Here is a 23,943-nt window from a genome sequence, read left to right on the forward strand (position 1 = left end):
TTTTGACCAATCCACAATCAAAACATTCCTTTCAGATGGGACAACAAAATATCCTCTTTTTTTTCTTGTACAAATACCCGGTTTTCCCGAAATTCCAGGAATTCTGAAATACCAATTCATATTCAAACTTTTACTGCTACTACATTTTTCAACCGTTTCAAAAGTTCCAACAGCAACCCATTCATATTTTCTGCTAATATCAATATTTTCAAAAGATCCTGGTTTTCCCGATATTCCCAAATTTCCAGGAAATTCCTATTCAAATGAATAGATGTATTTATAGTTCTAAATTCTCAAAATGAAGTGTTGTTTTTAAACCTGATTCCGACCTTTCAACCATGCACCCACACTACTCTTCCCATTTATCAAAACCAACACATGTTTTCCCTTTTCCAAAATTCCCCAAATTTCCCGCCATTTTCTCCCCACTGACAATGAATGGGCAATATACAATCTAATGCATATCCCACATTTCTCATCCGATTCGAACTGTTTCAACCATCCACACACTCCACTCACCTTGGACAATCAAACTACCATTTTCAAAGTTTAAAAAAAATCCAGGAATTCCCAGAATTCCCGGTTTTCCAAAGCTATATTTTCACCACTTCCTGGAAAGTTTTCACAGTCCAAATTTTCCCACAGTTTTTGACCAATCCACCTTCAAAACATTCCTCTCAGATGGGACAACAAAATGTCCTCTTTTTTTTCTTGTACAAATACCCAGTTTTCCCGAAATTCCAGGAATTCTGAAATACCAATTCATATTCAAACTTTTACTGCTACTACGTTTTTCAACCGTTTCAAAAGTTCCAACAGCAACCCATTCATATTTTCTGCTAGTATCAATATTTTCAAAAGATCCTGGTTTTCCCGATATTCCCACATTTCCAGGAAAATCCCATTCAAATGAATAAATGTATTCATAGTTCTAAATTCTCAAAATGAAGTGTTGTTTTTAAACCTGATTCCGACCTTTCAACCATGCACCCACACTACTCTTCCCATTTATCAAAACCAACACATGTTTTCCCTTTTCCAAAATTCCCCAAATTTCCCGCCATTTTCTCCCCACTGACAATGAATGGGCAATATACAATCTACTACATATCCAACATTTCTCATCCGATTCGAACTGTTTCAACCATCCACACACTCCACTCACCTTGGACAATCAAACTACCATTTTCAAAGTTTAAAAAAAATCCAGGAATTCCCAGAATTCCTGGTTTTCCAAAGCCCTATTTTCACCACTTCCTGGAAAGTTTTCACAATCCAAATTTTCCACCAGTTTTTGACCAATCCACCTTCAAAACATTCCTCTCAGATGGGACAACAAAATTTCCTCTTTTTTTTCTTGAACAAATACCCGGTTTTCCCGAAATTCCAGGAATTCTGAAATACCAATTCATATTCAAACTTTTACTGCTACTACATTTTTCAACCGTTTCAAAAATTCCAACAGCAACCCATTCATATTTTCTGCTAGTATCAATATTTTCACAAAATCCTAGTTTTCCCGATATTCCCAAATTTCCAGGAAGTTCCTATTCAAATGAATAGATTTATTTATAGTTCTAAATTCTCAAAATAAAGTGCCGTTTTTAAACCTGATTCCGACCTTTCAACCATGCACCCACACTACTCTTCCCGTTTATCAAAACCAACACGTTTTCCCTTTTCCAAAATTCCCAAAATTTCCTCCCCTTTGACAATGAATGGGCAATATACAATCTACTGCATATCCCACATTTCTCATCCGATTCGGACTGTTTCAACCATCCACACACTCCACTCACCTTAGACAATCAAACTACCATTTTCAAAGTTTAAAAAAATCCACAAATTCCCAAAATTCCTGGTTTTCCAAAGCCCTATTTTTACCACTTCCTGGAAAGTTTTCACAATCCAAATTTTACACCAGTTTTTGACCAATCCACCTTCAAAACATTCCTCTCAGATGGGACAACAAAATTTCCTCTTTTTTTTTCTTGTACAAATACCCGGTTTTCCCGAAATTCCAGGAATTCTGAAATACCAATTCATATTCAAACTTTTACTGCTTCTACATTTTTCGACCGTTTCAAAAATTCCAACAGCAACCCATTCATATTTTCTGCTAGTATCATTATTTTCAAAAGATCCTGGTTTTCCCGATATTCCCAAATTTCCAGGAAGTTCCTATTCAAATGAATAGATGTATTTATAGTTCTAAATTCTCAAAATAAAGTGCCGTTTTTAAACCTGATTCCGACCTTTCAACCATGCACCCACACTACTCTTCCCGTTTATCAAACCCAACACGTTTTCCCTTTCCCAAAATTCCCAAAATTACCCGGAATTTCCTCCCCTTTGACAATGAATGGGCAATATACAATCTACTGCATATCCCACATTTCTCGCCGGATTCCAATAGTTCCAACACTCACACACTCCACTCACCTTGGGCATCCAAGCATTTCACTTCCACTCACACGTATCGGAATTGCAAATTCTAGTTTGGAGTGATTTAGAACAGACAAAAAAGTGATTCCGGTTATTTGACTGATGTGTTGTTGTGCCGGCAGCCTTCTGCAGGAACTCGGTGGACGGCCAGTGGTACAATTACGACGACAGCGTTGCTGATCCAGTTCCAGAGGAGGAGCTGTGCACACGCGGTGCCTACATCCTCTTTTATCAGAGAAGAAGAACCATCCCGGCTTGGTCTGCGAGTTCCTCCGTCACCGGTTAGACCTCGCCGGCCGTCCTATCCGGTATCTCTGATGCTTGCCAAGTCAAGCTCTTCTCTCACGTCCCTCTTCTTCCAGGGTCCACCAGCTCGTCGGCGTCCGGCCACTGGCTGGTGCGGCTGACGGGGGGCGGGGACAGAGGTGCCCCGGCGTCCGGCCTGGGGCCCCCGGTGTCCACGCGGCCTCCGGAGTCTCCTGAGCTGCCGGTGTTTGGAGAAGAACTCTCCCAAACAGCAGAAACAAGTGATGGTCAATCTTTATCTGAGACAACAACACATGTTTTTATGCATTCTAGCTCGTAAATTAATGTTAGCAAAAGTCAGCTAACAATGACGCTAATTGGAGTTGCTCTTTTCCGCCTATAAAGCGCTCTAAAAACCTTTCATCGTTTTATATAAGTATACCGTAAATTCCGGACTATAAGCCACTACTTTTTTCCTACATTTTGAACCCTGCTGCTTATAAAATGTATGGACTTTTCTTTGATGACAAATTTGAAGAAAAAAAAAAAATATATATATATATATATATATATATATATACACAGGTAAAAGCCAGAATATTTTGAAAAACTTGATTTATTTCAGTAATTGCATTCAAAAGGTGTAACTTGTACATTATATTTATTCATTGCACACAGACTGATGCATTCAAATGTTTATTTCATTTAATTTTGATGATTTGAAGTGGCAACAAATGAAAATCCAAAATTCCGTGTGTCACAAAATTAGAATATTGTGTAAGGGTTAAATTTTGAAGACACCTGGTGCCACAAACTAATCAGCTGATTAACTCAAAACACCTGCAAAGGGCTTTAAATGGTCTCTCAGTCCAGTTCTGAAGCCTACACAAACATGGGGAAGACTTCAGATTTGACAGCTGTCCAAAAGGCAACCATCGATACATTGCACAAGGAGGGAAAGACACAAAAGGTTATTGCTGAAGAGGCTGGCTGTTCTCAGAGCTCTGTGTCCAAACACATTAATGGAGAGGCAAAGGGAAGGAAAAACTGTGGTCAGAAAAAGTGTACAAGCGATAGGGATCACCGCGCCCTGGTCAAGATTGTGAAAAAAAAACCATTCAAAAATGTGGGGGAGATTCAGAAGGAGTGGACAGCTGCTGGAGTCAGTGCTTCAAGATCCACCACCAAGAGACGCTTGAAAGACATGGGTTTCAACTGCCGCATACCTCGTGTCAAGCCACTGTTGACCAAGAAACAGCGCGCAAAGCGTCTCACCTGGGCTAAGGAAAAAAAGAGCTGGACTGCTGCTGAGTGGTCCAAAGTCATGTTTTCTGACGAAAGCAAATTTTGCATTTCCTTTGGAAATCGAGGTCCCAGAGTCTGGAGGAAGACAGGAGAGGCACAGGATCCACGTTGCCTGAAGTCTAGTGTAAAGTTTCCACCATCAGTGATGGTTTGGGGTGCCATGTCATCTGCTGGTGTCGGTCCACTCTGTTTCCTGAGATCCAAGGTCAACGCAGCCGTCTACCAGCAAGTTTTAGAGCACTTCATGCTTCCTGCTGCTGACCTGCTCTATGGAGATGGAGATTTCAAGTTCCAACAGGACTTGGCGCCTGCACACAGCGCAAAATCTACCCGTGCCTGGTTTACGGACCATGGTATTTCTGTTCTAAATTGGCCCGCCAACTCCCCTGACCTTAGCCCCATAGAAAATCTGTGGGGTATTGTGAAAAGGAAGATGCAGAATGCCAGACCCAAAAACGCAGAAGAGTTGAAGGCCACTATCAGAGCAACCTGGGCTCTCATAACACCTGAGCAGTGCCAGAAACTCATCGACTCCATGCCACGCCGCATTAACGCAGTAATTGAGGCAAAAGGAGCTCCAACCAAGTATTGAGTATTGTACATGCTCATATTTTTCATTTTCATACTTTTCAGTTGGCCAACATTTCTAAAAATCCCTTTTTTTGTATTAGCCTTAAGTAATATTCTAATTTTGTGACACACGGAATTTTGGATTTTCATTTGTTGCCACTTCAAATCATCAAAATTAAATGAAATAAACATTTGAATGCATCAGTCTGTGTGCAATGAATAAATATAATGTACAAGTTACACCTTTTGAATGCAATTACTGAAATAAATCAACTTTTTCAAAATATTCTAATTTACTGGCTTTTACCTGTATGCTCGGAATGAGCGGTTGGTACAAAGCGCTATTGACGGAGGCTCAATGGCAAGAGCAAAAAGCAAAGAACTCCGAGGGCAACCCTGCCGTGTGGAACGGTAAAGGTGAAAATATTGAGATTGAATATTATTATTGTATTATTATTGGGCCATCAGCGAAGAAAAATCCATAAGTTGGTGTTATATCTGTCCTGACCTACGTGCAGTACACATCTGCAGCATTTTGGAAACATTATTTCTTATTAGATGAAGAAAACATTCATAAAGTCATGAGATGCTAACTTGTGTTTTATTTTCCTGTAGATGGATTTGATTCCAAACCGTTTGTCCGAGGGACCCAAGGAAGGAGTCTGAGCATGAGGTCGCCAACAAAGCCCAAGGAGACTTTGGGCAAAGTCCTGCCGCTGCGATGGTCCTTCGGGACCAAGGACCGGCTCAAGCATTCGGCCGAGACCCAGTCCGAGGAGCTGGTGGAGTATCTGGAATCCGGGCGCCGTCCGCGATGTACCAAAGAGCCGATAATAGCGCTGGTGGCCACCCCGCCGCAGAGGCAGAGGAACCAGGGCAGGCGGGAGTGTAGCTCCCCGAGCGGGAGCAGCCTGAGCTCCTCGCCCAGAGTCCCAGAGGGACAGAGTCGTGGCGTGGAGAGACACCCGGTAGTCGCCAACGGCGTCCAAGGCAGGGACGACGGTTCTCTGAGGCTGCGGTCGTCTCACAGAAGAACCAGGCAGGACCAGGGCAGGACCGTGGACCTCCAGCTTCAGAGGGTGGCCGTCTTAGGGTCTCACGCCAGCCACAGTGCACCTCCGAGCGGGGACTCCACGCTGAGGAGGACCAAAGTGCATTCAGGCGGGAGCACCCGGGCACAGAAAGAACCTGCGGGACAAGACGGCCTCTTGGCCTTTTTCAAACCTCGGAGAGAAGTTTCGCCGCTGAAGGACCAGGAACCGCACCTCAACGGCTACGGACACGGCGGGAAGCAGGCGGGCGGCGGCTGGACCCAGCTGTCGCTCTCCAACGGGACGCTGAGGGAGGAGCGGCAGGCGGGAGTGAGCGCCTGCTGCAAGGCCAGCGCACGCTCGTCTTGTGCCGACTGCGCCGACATCAAGCGCGCGCACAGTTCCAGCAGCATCCAGACCAAGCTGGACCTGACCTTCCGCCGCTGCGCCTCGCTGCAGAGGAACGGGGACACGGCGGCCCCTCCCGCGCCCCGCGCCCTGGCCACCCTGCAGAGGACCCGATTCAGTACCACCTCCCTGGGTAGGCCTGAACCTCTCATTAGATACTCCGCTTTTTGGTACTGGACTCTTCTCAAGTCTTAGGCCATCGCTCACTTCTAGGAGTGGCATAAAACATCCATTTCTGAATGAATCGCCATTCCTAATCCATAAAAAAAATTTAAAAAATAGATTTTTTTTTTTTTTTTTTTTTTTTTTTTTTTTTTTTCCCCCCCCCCTAAATATGTCCTGGTATACATTTTTAAATATAAAACTATAAAAACTATAAACATATAGTCAGAAAAAAAATGTAATTAAAAAATTATCTATAGTAGGGGTATCAAAAAATGTGATTCTCAAATTATTTGCAATTCTTAATACATTTTTAAAAAAAATAAAGAATCAATTTATTTATTTTTTTCTCTCAATCGGTCCTGTCCAGCCTCTGGACATATTGTTGATTTTATAATTTTATACATTTTTAAATATACAAGTAAAACTGTAAAAAATATATTCAGAAAATTATCTATATACTAGCGGTGTCAAAAAATTTGATTCTCAAATTATTTGCAATTATTGATTTAAAAAAAAAATGTAAAATCGTTTTTTTTTTAAATAAATAAAAAGTAATTAAAGAAAAATAATGTTTTACAAAATATGTTCTGTTATAAATTTTTAAGTGTAAAAGTAAAACTATAAAAAAAAAAAATTTAAAAACATAGTCAGAAAGAAAAATTTATTTTGAAAATTATTTAAATACTAAGGGTGTCAAAAAAAATTATTTTCTCAAATTATTTGCGATTCTTAAACGGTTAAAAAAATCAAAAATCTATTTTCTTTTTTTTCTTCTTTTTTTTTTCTTAAAGCTGTCCTGTTATACATTTTTAAATATAAAAGTAAAAATATAAACAGATATTCAGAAAAACATTTTGTTTATTTAAAAAATTATCTATACACTAGGGGTGTTTTTTTTTCTCAATCTGTCCTTTTGGACCAAAACATATAGTTGATTTTATAATTGTATACATTTTTAAATATGCAAGTAAAACTATAAAAAATATATTCATAAAAATGGTTTTGTTTATTTAGAAAATTATTCATATACTAGGGTATCAAAAAATGTGATTCTCAAATTATTTGCAATTCTTAATACATTTAAAAAAAAAAAATAAAGAATCAATTTATTTATTTATTTTCTCTCAATCGGTCCTGTCCAGCCTCTGGACATATTGTTGATTTTATAATTTTATACATTTTTAAATATACAAGTAAAACTGTAAAAAATGTATTCAGAAAATGTTTTTTGTTTATTTTGAAAATGATCTATATACTAGGGGTGTCAAAAAATAGATTCTCAAATTATTTGCAATTCCTTATTGATTTAAAAAAAAAAATCTAAAATCGTTTTTTTTTTTTTTTAAAGAATAATAAAATAATTAAAAAAAAATGTTTTCCAAAATCTGTTCTGTTATACATTTTTAAGTGTAAGAGTAAAATTATATATATAAAAAAAAAAACATACAGTCAGAAAGACACATTTCTTTTGAAAATTATTTAAATACTAAGGGTGTCAAAACATTTTATTTTCTCAAATTATTTGCGATTCTTAATCGGTTAAAAAAATCCAAAATCTATTTTCTTTTTTTTCTTCTTTTTTTTCTTAAATCTGTCCTGTTATACATTTTTAAATATAAAAGTAAAAATATAAACAGATATTCAGAAAAACATTTTGTTTATTTAAAAAATTATCTATACACTAGGGGTGTCAAAAAATTTGATTCGAAATTGATTTTTTTTTAAAAATCAAAAATCGATTTTTATTTTTTTTTCTCTCAATCTGTCCTTTTGGGCCAAAACAGATTGTTGATTTTATAATTGTATACGTTTTTAAATATGCAAGTAAAACTCTAAAGAGTATATTCATAAAAATGGTTTTGTTTATTTAGAAAATTATTCATATACTAGGGTATCAAAAAATGTGATTCTCAAATTATTTGCAATTCTTAATACATTTAAAAAAAAAAAAATAAAGAATCAATTTATTTATTTTTTTCTCTCAATCGGTCCTGTCCAGCCTCTGGACATATTGTTGATTTTATAATTTTATACATTTTTAAATATACAAGTAAAACTGTAAAAAATGTATTCAGAAAATGTTTTTTGTTTATTTTGAAAATGATCTATATACTAGGGGTGTCAAAAAATAGATTCTCAAATTATTTGCAATTCCTTATCGATTTTTAAAAAAACTCTAAAATCGTTTTTTTTTTTTTAAATAATAATAATAATAAAAAGAAAAATAATATTTTCCAAAATCTGTTCTGTTATACATTTTTAAGTGCAAAAGTAAAACTATAAAAAAAACATATAGTCAGAAAGAAACATTTCTTTTGAAAATTATTTAAATACTAAGGGTGTCAAAATATGTTATTTTCTCAAATTATTTGCGATTCTTAATCGGTTAAAAAAATCCAAAATCTATTTTCTTTTTTGTTTTGTTTTTGTTTTTTTCTTAAATCTGTCCTGTTATCCATTTTTAAATATAAAAGTAAAAATATAAACAGATATTCAGAAAAACATTTTGTTTATTTAAAAAATTATCTATACACTAGGGGTGTCAAAAAATTTGATTCGAAATCGATTTAAAAAAAAAAAAAATCAAAAATCGATTTTTTCTTTTTTTTTCTCAATCTGTCCTTTTGGGCCAAAACATATTGTTGATTTTATAATTGTATACATTTTTAAATATGCAAGTAAAACTATAAAAAATATATTCATAAAAATGGTTTTGTTTATTTAGAAAATTATTCATATACTAGGGTATCAAACAATGTGATCCTCAAATTATTTGCAATTCTTAATACTTTTTTTTTTTTTAAATAAAGAATCAATTTATTTATTTATTTTCTCTCAATCGGTCCTGTCCAGCCTCTGGAAATATTGTTGATTTTATAATTTTATACATTTTTAAATATACAAGTAAAACTGTAAAAAATATATTCAGAAAATTATCTATATACTAGCGGTGTCAAAAAATTTGATTCTCAAATTATTTGCAATTATTGATTTTTAAAAAAAAATGTAAAATCGTTTTTTTTTTTAAATAAATAAAAAGTAATTAAAGAAAAATAATGTTTTACAAAATATGTTCTGTTATAAATTTTTAAGTGTAAAAGTAAAACTAAAAAAAATAAAAATAAAAAAAAATAGAAAGAAAAATTTATTTTGAAAATTATTTAAATACTAAGGGTGTCAAAAAAAATTATTTTCTCAAATTATTTGCGATTCTTAAACGGTTAAAAAAATCCAAAATCTATTTTCTTTTTTTTCTTCTTTTTTTTTTCTTAAATCTGTCCTGTTATACATTTTTAAATATAAAAGTAAAAATACAAACAGATATTCAGAAAAACATTTTGTTTATTTAAAACATTATCTATACACTAGGGGTGTCAAAAAATTTGATTCGAAATCGATTTAAAAAAAAATCAAAAATCGATTTTTTTTTTTTTTTTTCTCAATCTGTCCTTTTGGGCCAAAACATATTGTTGATTTTATAATTGTATACATTTTTAAATATGCAAGTAAAACTATAAAAAATATATTCATAAAAATGGTTTTGTTTATTTAGAAAATTATTCATATACTAGGGTATCAAAAAATGTGATTCTCAAATTATTTGCAATTCTTAATACATTTAAAAAAAAATAAATAAAGAATGAATTTATTTATTTATTTTCTCTCAATCGGTCCTGTCCAGCCTCTGGACATATTGTTGATTTTATAATTTTATACATTTTTAAATATACAAGTAAAACTGTAAAAAATTTATTCAGAAAATGTTTTTTGTTTATTTTAAAAATGATCTATATACTAGGGGTGTCAAAAAATAGATTCTCAAATTATTTGCAATTCCTTATTGATTTAAAAAAAAAAATCTAAAATCGTTTTTTAAAAAATAATAATAATAAAATAATTTAAAAAACATAATGTTTTCCAAAATCTGTTCTGTTATACATTTTTAAGTGTAAGAATAAAACTATAAAAAAAAAATTAAAAAAAATATATAGTCAGAAAGACCAATTTCTTTTGAAAATTATTTAAATACTAAGGGTGTCAAAAAAATTTATTTTCTCAAATTATTTGCGATTCTTAATCGGTTAAAAAAATCCAAAATCTATTTTCTTTTTTTCTTCTTTTTTTTTCTTCTTTTTTTTCTTAAATCTGTCCTGTTATACATTTTTAAATATAAAAGTAAAAATATAAACATATATTCAGAAAAACGTTTTGTTTATTTAAAAAATTATCTATACACTAGGGGTGTCAAAAAATTTGATTCGAAATCGATTTAAAAAAAAAAATCAAAAATCGATTTTTTTTTTTTTTCCTCAATCTGTCCTTTTGGGCCAAAACATATTGTTGATTTTATAATTGTATACATTTTTAAATATGCAAATAAAACTATAAAAAATATATTCATAAAAATGGTTTTGTTTATTTAGAAAATTATTCATATACTAGGGTATCAAAAAATGTGATTCTCAAATTATTTGCAATTCTTAATACATTTAAAAAAAAAAAATAAAGAATCAATTTATTTATTTATTTTCTCTCAATCGGTCCTGTCCAGCCTCTGGACATATTGTTGATTTTATAATTTTATAAATTTTTAAATATACAAGTAAAACTGTAAAAAATGTATTCAGAAAATGTTTTTTGTTTATTTTAAAAATGATCTATATACTAGGGGTGTCAAAAAATAGATTCTCAAATTATTTGCAATTCCTTATTGATTTTTAAAAAAAAATCTAAAATCGTTTTTAAAAAAATAATAATAATAAAATAATTTAAAAAACATAATGTTTTCCAAAATCTGTTTTGTTATACATTTTTAAGTGTAAGAGTAAAACTATAAAAAAATAATAAAAAAAAATACATAGTCAGAAAGACAAATTTCTTTTGAAAATTATTTAAATACTAAGGGTGTCAAAAAATTTTATTTTCTCAAATTATTTGCGATTCTTAATCGGTTAAAAAAATCCAAAATCTATTTTCTTTTTTTTCTTCTTTTTTTTTCTTCTTTTTTTTCTTAAATCTGTCCTGTTATACATTTTTAAATATAAAAGTAAAAATATAAACATATATTCAGAAAAACGTTTTGTTTATTTAAAAAATTATCTATACACTAGGGGTGTCAAAAAATTTGATTCGAAATCGATTTAAAAAAAAAAAATCAAAAATCTATTTTTTTTTTTTTTTCCTCAATCTGTCCTTTTGGGCCAAAACATACTGTTGATTTTATAATTGTATACGTTTTTAAATATGCAAGTAAAACTATAAAGAGTATATTCATAAAAATTGTTTTGTTTATTTAGAAAATTATTCATATACTAGGGTATCAAAAAATGTGATTCTCAAATTATTTGCAATTCTTAATACATTTAAAAAAAAAATTTTTTTTTAAATCAATTTATTTATTTATTTTCTCTCAATCGGTCCTGTCTAGCCTCTGGACATATTGTTGATTTTATAATTTTATACATTTTTAAATATACAAGTAAAACTGTAAAAAATGTATTCAGAAAATGTTTTTTGTTTATTTTGAAAATGATCTATATACTAGGGGTGTCAAAAATTAGATTCTCCAATTATTTGTAATTCCTCATTGATTTTTAAAAAAAATCTAAAATCGTTTTTTTTTTTTTAAATAATAAAATAATTTAAAAAAAATAATGTTTTCCAAAATCTGTTTTGTTATACATTTTTAAGTGTAAGAGTAAAACTATATATATAAAAAAAAAAAAACATACAGTCAGAAAGAAAAATTTCTTTTGAAAATTATTTAAATACTAAGGGTGTCAAAATATGTTATTTTCTCAAATTATTTGCGATTCTTAATCGGTTAAAAAAATCCAAAATCTATTTTCTTTTTTTTCTTCTTTTTTTTTTTCTTAAATCTGTCCTGTTATACATTTTTAAATATAAAAGTAAAAATATAAACATATATTCAGAAAAACGTTTTGTTTATTTAAAAAATTATCTATACACTAGGGGTGTCAAAAAATTTGATTCGAAATCGATTTAAAAAAAAAAAATCAAAAATCGATTTTTTTTTTTTTCCTCAATCTGTCCTTTTGGGCCAAAACATATTGTTGATTTTATAATTGTATACATTTTTAAATATGCAAGTAAAACTATAAAAAATATATTCATAAAAATGGTTTTGTTTATTTAGAAAATTATTCATATACTAGGGTATCAAAAAATGTGATTCTCAAATTATTTGCAATTCTTAATACATTTTGTTTTTTAAAATAAAGAATCAATTTATTTATTTATTTTCTCTCAATCGGTCCTGTCCAGCCTCTGAACATATTGTTGATTTTATAATTTTATACATTTTTAAATATACAAGTAAAACTGTAAAAAATGTATTCAGAAAATGTTTTTTGTTTATTTTAAAAATGATCTATATACTAGGGGTGTCAAAAAGATTCTCAAATTATTTGCAATTCCTTATTGATTTTTAAAAAAAAAATCTAAAATCGTTTTTTTTTTTTTAAATAATAAAATAATTTTAAAAAAATAATGTTTTCCAAAATCTGTTTTGTTATACATTTTTAAGTGTAAGAGTAAAACTATATATAAAAAAAAAAAACATACAGTCAGAAAGACACATTTCTTTTGAAAATTATTTAAATACTAAGGGTGTCAAAAAAAATTATTTTCTCAAATTATTTACGATTCTTAATCGGTTAAAAAAATCCAAAATCTATTTTCTTTTTTTTCTTCTTTTTTTTCTTAAATCTGTCCTGTTATACATTTTTAAATATAAAAGTAAAAATATAAACATATATTCAGAAAAACGTTTTGTTTATTTAAAAAATTATCTATACACTAGGGGTGTCAAAAAATTTGATTCGAAATCGATTTTAAAAAAAAAATCAAAAATCGATTTTTTTTTTTTCCCTCAATCTGTCCTTTTGGGCCAAAACATATTGTTGATTTTATAATTGTATACATTTTTAAATATGCAAGTAAAACTATAAAGAGTATATTCATAAAAATGGTTTTGTTTATTTAGAAAATTATTCATATACTAGGGTATCAAAAAATGTGATTCTCAAATAATTTGCAATTCTTAATACATTTTTTTTTTTTTAAATAAAGAATCAATTTATTTATTTATTTTCTCTCAATCGGTCCTGTCCAGCCTCTGGACATATTGTTGATTTTATAATTTTATACATTTTTAAATATACAAGTAAAACTGTAAAAAATGTATTCAGAAAATGTTTTTGTTTATTTTGAAAATTATCTATATACTAGGGGTGTCAAAAAATAGATTCTCAAATTATTTGCAATTCCTTATTGATTTTTAAAAAAAAATCTAAAATCGTTTTTTTTTTTTAAATAATAATAAAATAATTTAAAAAAAAATGTTTTCCAAAATCTGTTCTGTTATACATTTTTAAGTGTAAGAGTAAAACTATAAAAAAAAAATTTTTTTTTTAAACATATAGTCAGAAAGAAAAATTTCTTTTGAAAATTATTTAAATACTAAGGGTGTCAAAATATGTTATTTTCTCAAATTATTTGCGATTCTTAATCGGTTAAAAAAATCCAAAATCTATTTTCTTTTTTTTCTTCTTTTTTTTTTCTTAAATCTGTCCTGTTATACATTTTTAAATATAAAAGTAAAAATATAAACATATATTCAGAAAAACGTTTTGTTTATTTAAAAAATTATCTATACACTAGGGGTGTCAAAAAATTTGATTCGAAATCGATTTAAAAAAAAAATCAAAAATCGATTTTTTTTTTTTTCCTCAATCTGTCCTTTTGGGCCAAAACATATTGTTGATTTTATAATTGTATACATTTTTAAATATGCAAGTAAAACTATAAAAAATATATTCATAAAAATGGTTTTGTTTATTTAGAAAATTATTCATATACTAGGGTATCAAAAAATGTGATTCTCAAATTATTTGCAATTCTTAATACATTTTTTTTTTTAAAATAAAGAATCAATTTATTTATTTATTTTCTCTCAATCTGTCCAGCCTCTGGACATATTGTTGATTTTATAATTTTATACATTTTTAAATATACAAGTAAAACTGTAAAAAATGTATTCAGAAATTTTTTTTTGTTTATTTTAAAAATGATCTATATACTAGGGGTGTCAAAAAATAGATTCTCAAATTATTTGCAATTCCTTGTTGATTTTTAAAAAAAATCGTTTTTTAAAAATAATAATAATAATAATTAAAGAAAAATAATGTTTTCCAAAATCTGTTCTGTTATGCATTTTTAAGTGTAAAAGTAAAACTATAAAAAAAACAAAAAAAACATATAGTCAGAAAGACAAATTTATTTTGAAAATTATTTAAATACTAAGGGTGTCAAAAAATTTAATTTTCTCAAATTATTTGCGATTCTTAATCGGTTAAAAAAATCCAAAATCTATTTTCTTTTTTGTTTTGTTTTTGTTTTTTTCTTAAATCTGTCCTGTTATACATTTTTAATTATAAAAGTAAAAATATAAACAGATATTCAGAAAAACATTTTGTTTATTTAAAAAATTATCTATACATTACGGGTGTCAAAAAATTTGATTCGTAATCGATTTAAAAAATTCAATATATATATATATTTTTTTTCTCAATCTGTCCTTTTGGGCCAAAACATATTGTTGATTTTATAATTGTATACATTTTTTAAATATGCAAGTAAAATTATAAAGAGTATATTCATAAAAATGGTTTTGTTTATTTAGAAAATTATTCATATACTAGGGGTGTCAAAAAATTTAATTTCAAAATTATTTGTGATACTTAATCGATTTAATTAAAAAAAAATCGATTTATTTATTTTATTTTTATTTTTTTTCTCAGTCTGTCCTGTCCAGCCTTTTGGGCCAAATCATATTGTTGGTTTTATAATTTTACACATTTTTTTTAGTATAAAAATAAAACAAAAAAATATATAAACATAAAATCAGAAGAAAAAAAATATATTTAGAAAATTGTCTATATACTTGGGGTGTCAAAAAAAATTAATTCTCAAATTATTTGCGATTCTTAATCAATTTAAAGAAAATTATGAAAAATAATTTTTTTAATGTTTTTATTTTTGTCATGACTTGATCTTGGGTGTTTGCTTTTCCGGGATGCAACGGAAAGTTGGCTCGGGCGAGACGGTACATGATTTATTAATATATCAAAAAAAAACGAAAAGCGCGCACAGTGGCGGAGAATAAACTATGAAACCAAAAGACTATAGCAAAAATGTACAAACGAAAAAACATGCACAATGGCGGAGAACAAACTATGAAACCAAAAAGACTATAAACATGGAACAAAAACTTACTTGGCTTGGACAAAAATAGTTGCTTGAGGAATGGACATGGAAAGAATGGACAGAGCATAAATGTGGTGAGGTCGTCAGAAAGACAAACTGAAAAACAATGAACTTAAATACTACAGACATGATTAACGAAAACAGGTGCGTGACTCAAGACGTGAAACAGGTGCGTGACGTGACAGGTGAAAACTAATGGGTTGCTATGGTGACAATCAAGAGTGCACAATGAGTCCAAACGTGGAACAGGTGAAACTAATGGGGTAATCATGGAAACAAGACAAGGGAGTGAAAAGACAGAAACTAAAGAGTCCTATAACTAAACAAAACATGACTTAAAACAAAACATGATTACACAGACATGACAATTTTATTTATTTATTTATTTTCAATCTGTCCTGTCCATCCACTCAGACAAATCTTATAGTAGATGTAGATGATCTATATCTGCTGTACACATTGACTTTAGACAAGAGAAGTGTTGGATACTTCTCTTCTTGTCTTATTTGTATTTAACTTTATAAAATGTTTGGCTTGAATTTTAGTCATTTTAAGTAATATAAAAATGTATCACGGCTATTTTATGGAGTAAATAATAGAACTGGCACCTAATGTTATTTTTAAAAGTATTGTTACCCCCAAGAATGGAATGTTATCATGTGGGATGTAACATATTTTAGATACTGCACTATTTTGCTTTGAAAGTCTTCTCAATAGTAGCGTGAAGTGTGACGGCATCAAACTAAAACTTGGCGAGGGTAGTTTTCTTCTGGCATTTTAGCGTTCTGTAAACAAACTACATCTCCCAGAACCCTCAAGGTGGGGGCGTTGACCGTCTTAAGCAGGAAGTGAAGTGTGTTGGTAGATTTTTCTGGATAATTGTATTTGAGTGATGTTGCCAACAGACAGACAAAACGAGTCAAAATGAAAGCTCTTTGGCCGAGGTAAGAAAGTCTGCTTTCTGCAAAGCCAAACACGACACTTTTGTTTCCAGCCAAAAAGAGAACAGAGAACCCCCCCCAAAAAAAAGTTAATTGCGGGAAATACGAGTAAGCTAAAAAGCTACTTGATACATCCTCAATCCATCTGTCCATTTGTCTAGCGCTTGTCTCGGGATGTCGGGCGCAAGGCAGGACAAGTCGCCACCTCATAAACCATCACCCACAAACATGACCTTTTTACATTATTAAAAGTCCAATGAACTTTTCTGAGGAACAGCATTTTCCAGACTACCGTATTTTCCGCACTATAAGGCGCACCTAAAAACCACAAACTTTCTCAAAAGCTGACAGTGCGCCTTATAACCCGGTGCGCTTTATATATGGATAAATATTAAGATTCATTTTCATAAAGTTTCGATCTCGTAACTACGGTAAACAGCCGCCATCTTTTTTCCCGGTAGAACAGGAAGCGCTTCTTCTTCTACGCAAGCAACCGCCAAGGTAAGCACCCGCCCCCATAGAACAGGAAGCGCTTCTTCTTCTACTGTAAGCAACCACCCGCCCGCGTAGAAGAAGAAAAAGCGCGCGGATATCACCGTACGTTTCATTTCCTTTGTGTGTTTACATCTGTAAAGACCACAAAATGGCTCCTACTAAACGACAGGGATCCGGTTCATGAAAAGACGCAATCTCTCCATCCGCACACGGATTACTATTTCACAGCAACTGATATTCCTGTGAACCGCACTGTGGATACAACGGGAGCACGTACGGTGAATATTCGCACCACAGGGAATGAGAAGTCATCCTTCACTGTGGTTCTAGCTTGCCACGCTAATGGCCAGAAACTTCCACCCATGGTGATATTCAAAAGGAAGACCTTGCCAAAAGAGACCTTTCCAGCCGGCGTCATCATAAAAGCTAACTCGAAGGGATGGATGAAGAAAAGATGAGCGAGTGGTTAAGGTAAGTTTAAGTTTACGCGAAGAGGCCGGGTGGCTTTTTTCACGCAACTTCGTCCATGTTGATATACGACTCCATGCGCGCCCACATCACGCTGGTTTTAATATATTATTAAAGTTTGACTGACCTATCTGACTGTTTTTTTGACATTCCTTTAGCGCAGTTAGATGCGGCTTACAACACGGGGCGGCTTATAGGTGGACAAAGTTTTGAAATATGCCGTTCATTGAAGGCGCGGCTTATAACCCAGGGCGCCTTATGGTGCGGAAAATACGGTACTATAAAAGTCAAAGTTGAAGAAGTGAACATTATTATTTGACAGTGGATGTATTAGAAACGTCTCTCAGAGGGCAACTTAACAACAATCAACATGTTTGTCTACTTTGTGAAAGGCCATCCTAAATTAGTCAAATACATCATCCGCGTCCGTGTTGCTGTTCTTTGTTCATCGATTAACAGTTGTATTTCCCCACTAGTGCCTCTGTGACGTGGCTCCCTGACCTCTGACCCCAGGCGGAGGACGTCCGTGCAAAGAAAGAGGTGTCCCCCTCCCCCGCCGTGTCTCACCTGTGCGTGTCTTAAAGTCCATCTATGCACACCTGCAGTCCTGAGAGGAAGTTCTGCCTCCCGGACCCCAGTCGCTCCCAGCGGACATGTTTGTTGTTGTTTACTTTTGACACTTTCCTATTTCCTTCCAAGTGATGTGGAGTTGTGGTGTACACCTTTAAGAGTCTGCACCTCGTGGTTGTGTTGGAGGTGATAGGGCTGTCCTGTCCTGATCCATCTTCATATCTGCATCTGACCCTTAGGACCCAAAAACTACACAAACTGACCCTTAGGACCCAAAAACTACACAAACTGACTCTTAGGACCCAAAAGGGACCCGATCATAAAAGGTCATAAGTCGGCAATTCATTTAAATTTTATTTTTTAATTTCAACCCTTTTAATCTTTTGACAACTTCAGAGCAACTGTATCTATTGATATTCAATTTTATATATATATATATATATATATATATATATATATATATATATATATATATATATATATATATATATATATATGCTACACAACAGCTAAGCAGGCAATAGCATACGTACTAAGTGTCCTTAACTGAACCAAATCGCTGTCTAAAACAATATAAACAAGTATCCATTGTCAGAGTCACACATACAAGGTCTCCATATATTAGAAAGTATCCAGTAACAAACGTGTCCGCATCATTCCACTCAAATAAAAAAGCAAATTACCAATTTAAAGTCCATTCCAGGTAGTCAATAGCTTTGTGATTTTCATCCCTCCCGTGGTTCTCTTCCACGCTGCAAAATACTCAAAGTATGCACTGTGATTCCCGCTGATATCGTGTTGGATCGATATAAGTATCTCACAATACTCAAATGGGAAGTGAAACTGTTGTCGGGACACCCCTAACAAGGAGATACAGACCCCTAACAAGGAGATACAGACCCCTAACAAGGATACAGGCCCCTAACAAGGAGATACAGACCCCTAACAAGGAGATACAGACCCCTAACAAGGAGATACAGGCCCCTAACAAGGAGATACAAACCCCTAACAAGGAGATACAGACCCCTAACAAGGAGATACAGACCCCTAACAAGGAGATACAGACCCCCTAACAAGGAGATACAGACCCCTAACAAGGAGATACAGACCCCTAACAAGGAGATACAGACCCCTAACAAGGAGATACAGGCCCCTAACAAGGAGATACAGACCCCTAACAAGGAGATACAGACCCCTACCAAGGAGATACAGACCCCTATCAAGGAGATACAGGCCCCTAACAAGGAGATACAGGCCCCTAACAAGGAGATACAGGCCCCTAACAAGGAGATACAGACCCCTAACAAGGGGATACAGCCCCTAACAAGGAGATACAGGCCCCTAACAAGGAGATACAGGCCCCTAACAAGGAGATACAGGCCCCTAACAAGGAGATACAGACCTCTAACAAGGAGATACAGGCCCCTAACAAGGAGATACAGACCCCTAACAAGGAGATACAAACCCCTAACAAGGAGATACAGCCCCTAACAAGGAGATACAGACCCTAACAAGGAGATACAGACCCCTAACAAGGAGATACAGACCCCTAACAAGGAGATACAGCCCCTAACAAGGAGATACAGACCCCAAACAAGGAGATACAGGCCCCTAACAAGGAGATACAGACCCCTAAAAAGGAGATACAGACCCCAAACAAGGAGATACAGACCCCTAACAAGGAGATACAGGCCCCTAACAAGGAGATACAGACCCCTAACAAGGAGATACAGACCCCTACCAAGGAGATACAGACCCCTACCAAGGAGATACAGACCCCTATCAAGGAGATACAGGCCCCTAACAAGGAGATACAGGCCCCTAACAAGGAGATACAGACCCCTAACAATGAGATACAGACCCCTAACAAGGAGATACAGACCCCTAACAATGAGATACAGACCCCTAACAAGGAGATACAGACCCCTAACAAGGAGATACAGGCCCCTAACAAGGAGATACAGACCTCTAACAAGGAGATACAGGCCCCTAACAAGGAGATACAGGCCCCTAACAAGGAGATACAGACCCCTAACAAGGAGATACAGGCCCCTAACAAGGAGATACAGACCCCTAACAAGGAGATACAGACCCCTAACAAGGAGATACAGACCCCTAACAAGGAGATACATGCCCCTAACAAGGAGATACAGGCCCCTAACAAGGAGATACAGCCCCTAACAAGGAGATACATACCCCTAACAAGGAGATACAGACCCCTAACAAGGAGATACCGACCTCTAACAAGGAGATACAGACCCCTAACAAGGAGATACAGACCTCTAACAAGGAGATACAGGCCCCTAACAAGGAGATACAGACCTCTAACAAGGAGATACAGGCCCCTAACAAGGTGATACAGACCCCTAACAAGGAGATACAGACCCCTAACAAGGAGATACAGACCCCTAACAAGGAGATACAGGCCCCTAACAAGGAGATACAGGCCCCTAACAAGGAGATACAGACCCCTAACAAGGAGATACATGCCCCTAACAAGGAGATACAGGCCCCTAACAAGGAGATACAGACCCCTAACAAGGAGATACAGGCCCCTAACAAGGAGATACAGACCCTAACAAGGAGATACAGACCCCTAACAAGGAGATACAGACCCCTAACAAGGAGATACAGACCCCTAACAAGGAGATACAGGCCCCTAACAAGGAGATACAGACCCCTAACAAGGAGATACAGACCCCTAACAAGGAGATACAGACCCCTAACAAGGAGATACAGGCCCCTAACAAGGAGATACAGACCCCTAACAAGGAGATACAGACCCCTAACAAGGAGATACAGGCCCCAAACAAGGAGATACAGGCCCCAAACAAGGAGATACAGGCCCCTAACAAGGAGTTACAGACCCCTAACAAGGAGATACAGACCCCTAACAAGGAGATACAGGCCCCTAACAAGGAGATACAGACCCCTAACAAGGAGATACAGACCCCTAACAAGGAGATACAGACCCCTAACAAGGAGATACAGACCCCAAACAAGGAGATACAGGCCCCTAACAAGGAGATACAGGCCCCTAACAAGGAGATACAGACCCCTAAAAAGGAGATACAGACCCCTAACAAGGAGATACAGCCCCTAACAAGGAGATACAGGCCTCTAACAAGGAGATACAGGCCCCTAACAAGAAGATACAGGCCCCTAGCAAAGAGATACAGACCCCTAACAAGGAGATACAGGCCCCTAACAAGGAGATACAGACCCCTAACAAGGAGATACAGACCCCTAACAAGGAGATACAGGCCTCTAACAAGGAGATACAGGCCCCTAACAAGGAGATACAGGCCCCTAACAAGGAGATACAGACCCCTAACAAGGAGATACAGACCCCTAACAAGGAGATACAGACCCCTAACAAGGAGATACAGCCCCTAACAAGGAGATACAGACCCCTAACAAGGAGATACAGACCCCTAACAAGGAGATACAGCCCCTAACAAGGAGATACAGGCCCCTAACAAGGAGATACAGGCCCCTAACAAGGAGATACAGACCCCTAACAAGGAGATACAGACCCCTAACAAGGAGATACAGACCCCTAACAAGGAGATACAGACCCCTACCAAGGAGATACAGACCCCTATCAAGGAGATACAGGCCCCTAACAAGGAGATACAGGCCCCTAACAAGGAGATACAGGCCCCTAACAAGGAGATACAGACCCCTAACAAGGGGATACAGCCCCTAACAAGGAGATACAGGCCCCTAACAAGGAGATACAGGCCCCTAACAAGGAGATACAGGCCCCTAACAAGGAGATACAGACCTCTAACAAGGAGATACAGGCCCCTAACAAGGAGATACAGACCCCTAACAAGGAGATACAAACCCCTAACAAGGAGATACAGCCCCTAACAAGGAGATACAGACCCTAACAAGGAGATACAGACCCCTAACAAGGAGATACAGACCCCTAACAAGGAGATACAGCCCCTAACAAGGAGATACAGACCCCAAACAAGGAGATACAGGCCCCTAACAAGGAGATACAGACCCCTAAAAAGGAGATACAGACCCCAAACAAGGAGATACAGACCCCTAACAAGGAGATACAGGCCCCTAACAAGGAGATACAGACCCCTAACAAGGAGATACAGACCCCTACCAAGGAGATACAGACCCCTACCAAGGAGATACAGACCCCTATCAAGGAGATACAGGCCCCTAACAAGGAGATACAGGCCCCTAACAAGGAGATACAGACCCCTAACAATGAGATACAGACCCCTAACAAGGAGATACAGACCCCTAACAATGAGATACAGACCCCTAACAAGGAGATACAGACCCCTAACAAGGAGATACAGGCCCCTAACAAGGAGATACAGACCTCTAACAAGGAGATACAGGCCCCTAACAAGGAGATACAGGCCCCTAACAAGGAGATACAGACCCCTAACAAGGAGATACAGGCCCCTAACAAGGAGATACAGACCCCTAACAAGGAGATACAGACCCCTAACAAGGAGATACAGACCCCTAACAAGGAGATACATGCCCCTAACAAGGAGATACAGGCCCCTAACAAGGAGATACAGCCCCTAACAAGGAGATACATACCCCTAACAAGGAGATACAGACCCCTAACAAGGAGATACCGACCTCTAACAAGGAGATACAGACCCCTAACAAGGAGATACAGACCTCTAACAAGGAGATACAGGCCCCTAACAAGGAGATACAGACCTCTAACAAGGAGATACAGGCCCCTAACAAGGTGATACAGACCCCTAACAAGGAGATACAGACCCCTAACAAGGAGATACAGACCCCTAACAAGGAGATACAGGCCCCTAACAAGGAGATACAGGCCCCTAACAAGGAGATACAGACCCCTAACAAGGAGATACATGCCCCTAACAAGGAGATACAGGCCCCTAACAAGGAGATACAGACCCCTAACAAGGAGATACAGGCCCCTAACAAGGAGATACAGACCCTAACAAGGAGATACAGACCCCTAACAAGGAGATACAGACCCCTAACAAGGAGATACAGACCCCTAACAAGGAGATACAGGCCCCTAACAAGGAGATACAGACCCCTAACAAGGAGATACAGACCCCTAACAAGGAGATACAGACCCCTAACAAGGAGATACAGGCCCCTAACAAGGAGATACAGACCCCTAACAAGGAGATACAGACCCCTAACAAGGAGATACAGGCCCCAAACAAGGAGATACAGGCCCCAAACAAGGAGATACAGGCCCCTAACAAGGAGTTACAGACCCCTAACAAGGAGATACAGACCCCTAACAAGGAGATACAGGCCCCTAACAAGGAGATACAGACCCCTAACAAGGAGATACAGACCCCTAACAAGGAGATACAGACCCCTAACAAGGAGATACAGACCCCAAACAAGGAGATACAGGCCCCTAACAAGGAGATACAGGCCCCTAACAAGGAGATACAGACCCCTAAAAAGGAGATACAGACCCCTAACAAGGAGATACAGCCCCTAACAAGGAGATACAGGCCTCTAACAAGGAGATACAGGCCCCTAACAAGAAGATACAGGCCCCTAGCAAAGAGATACAGACCCCTAACAAGGAGATACAGGCCCCTAACAAGGAGATACAGACCCCTAACAAGGAGATACAGACCCCTAACAAGGAGATACAGGCCTCTAACAAGGAGATACAGGCCCCTAACAAGGAGATACAGGCCCCTAACAAGGAGATACAGACCCCTAACAAGGAGATACAGACCCCTAACAAGGAGATACAGACCCCTAACAAGGAGATACAGCCCCTAACAAGGAGATACAGACCCCTAACAAGGAGATACAGACCCCTAACAAGGAGATACAGCCCCTAACAAGGAGATACAGGCCCCTAACAAGGAGATACAGGCCCCTAACAAGGAGATACAGACCCCTAACAAGGAGATACAGACCCCTAACAAGGAGATACAGACCCCTAACAAGGAGATACAGACCCCTACCAAGGAGATACAGACCCCTATCAAGGAGATACAGGCCCCTAA

General features: G+C 35.3%; 1 protein-coding gene across 1 annotated transcript in view; it reads left to right on the forward strand.

The window, feature by feature from the left end:
- usp43b (ubiquitin specific peptidase 43b) overlaps window positions 1–18,204 on the forward strand; it is a 248,565-nt gene extending 230,361 nt beyond the window's left edge. The window contains exons 13-16 of the mRNA XM_061973859.2: window positions 2,568–2,726; window positions 2,808–2,972; window positions 5,182–6,138; window positions 17,839–18,204. Of these exons, the coding sequence (XP_061829843.2) occupies window positions 2,568–2,726; window positions 2,808–2,972; window positions 5,182–6,138; window positions 17,839–17,849 (1,292 nt within the window). The 3' untranslated portion in view covers window positions 17,850–18,204. The remainder of the gene's footprint in view (window positions 1–2,567; window positions 2,727–2,807; window positions 2,973–5,181; window positions 6,139–17,838) is intronic.
- Window positions 18,205–23,943: the final 5,739 nt, after the last annotated feature.

This window comes from Nerophis lumbriciformis, linkage group LG22, assembly GCF_033978685.3.
Source record: "Nerophis lumbriciformis linkage group LG22, RoL_Nlum_v2.1, whole genome shotgun sequence".
Taxonomy (NCBI): Eukaryota; Metazoa; Chordata; class Actinopteri; order Syngnathiformes; family Syngnathidae; genus Nerophis; species Nerophis lumbriciformis.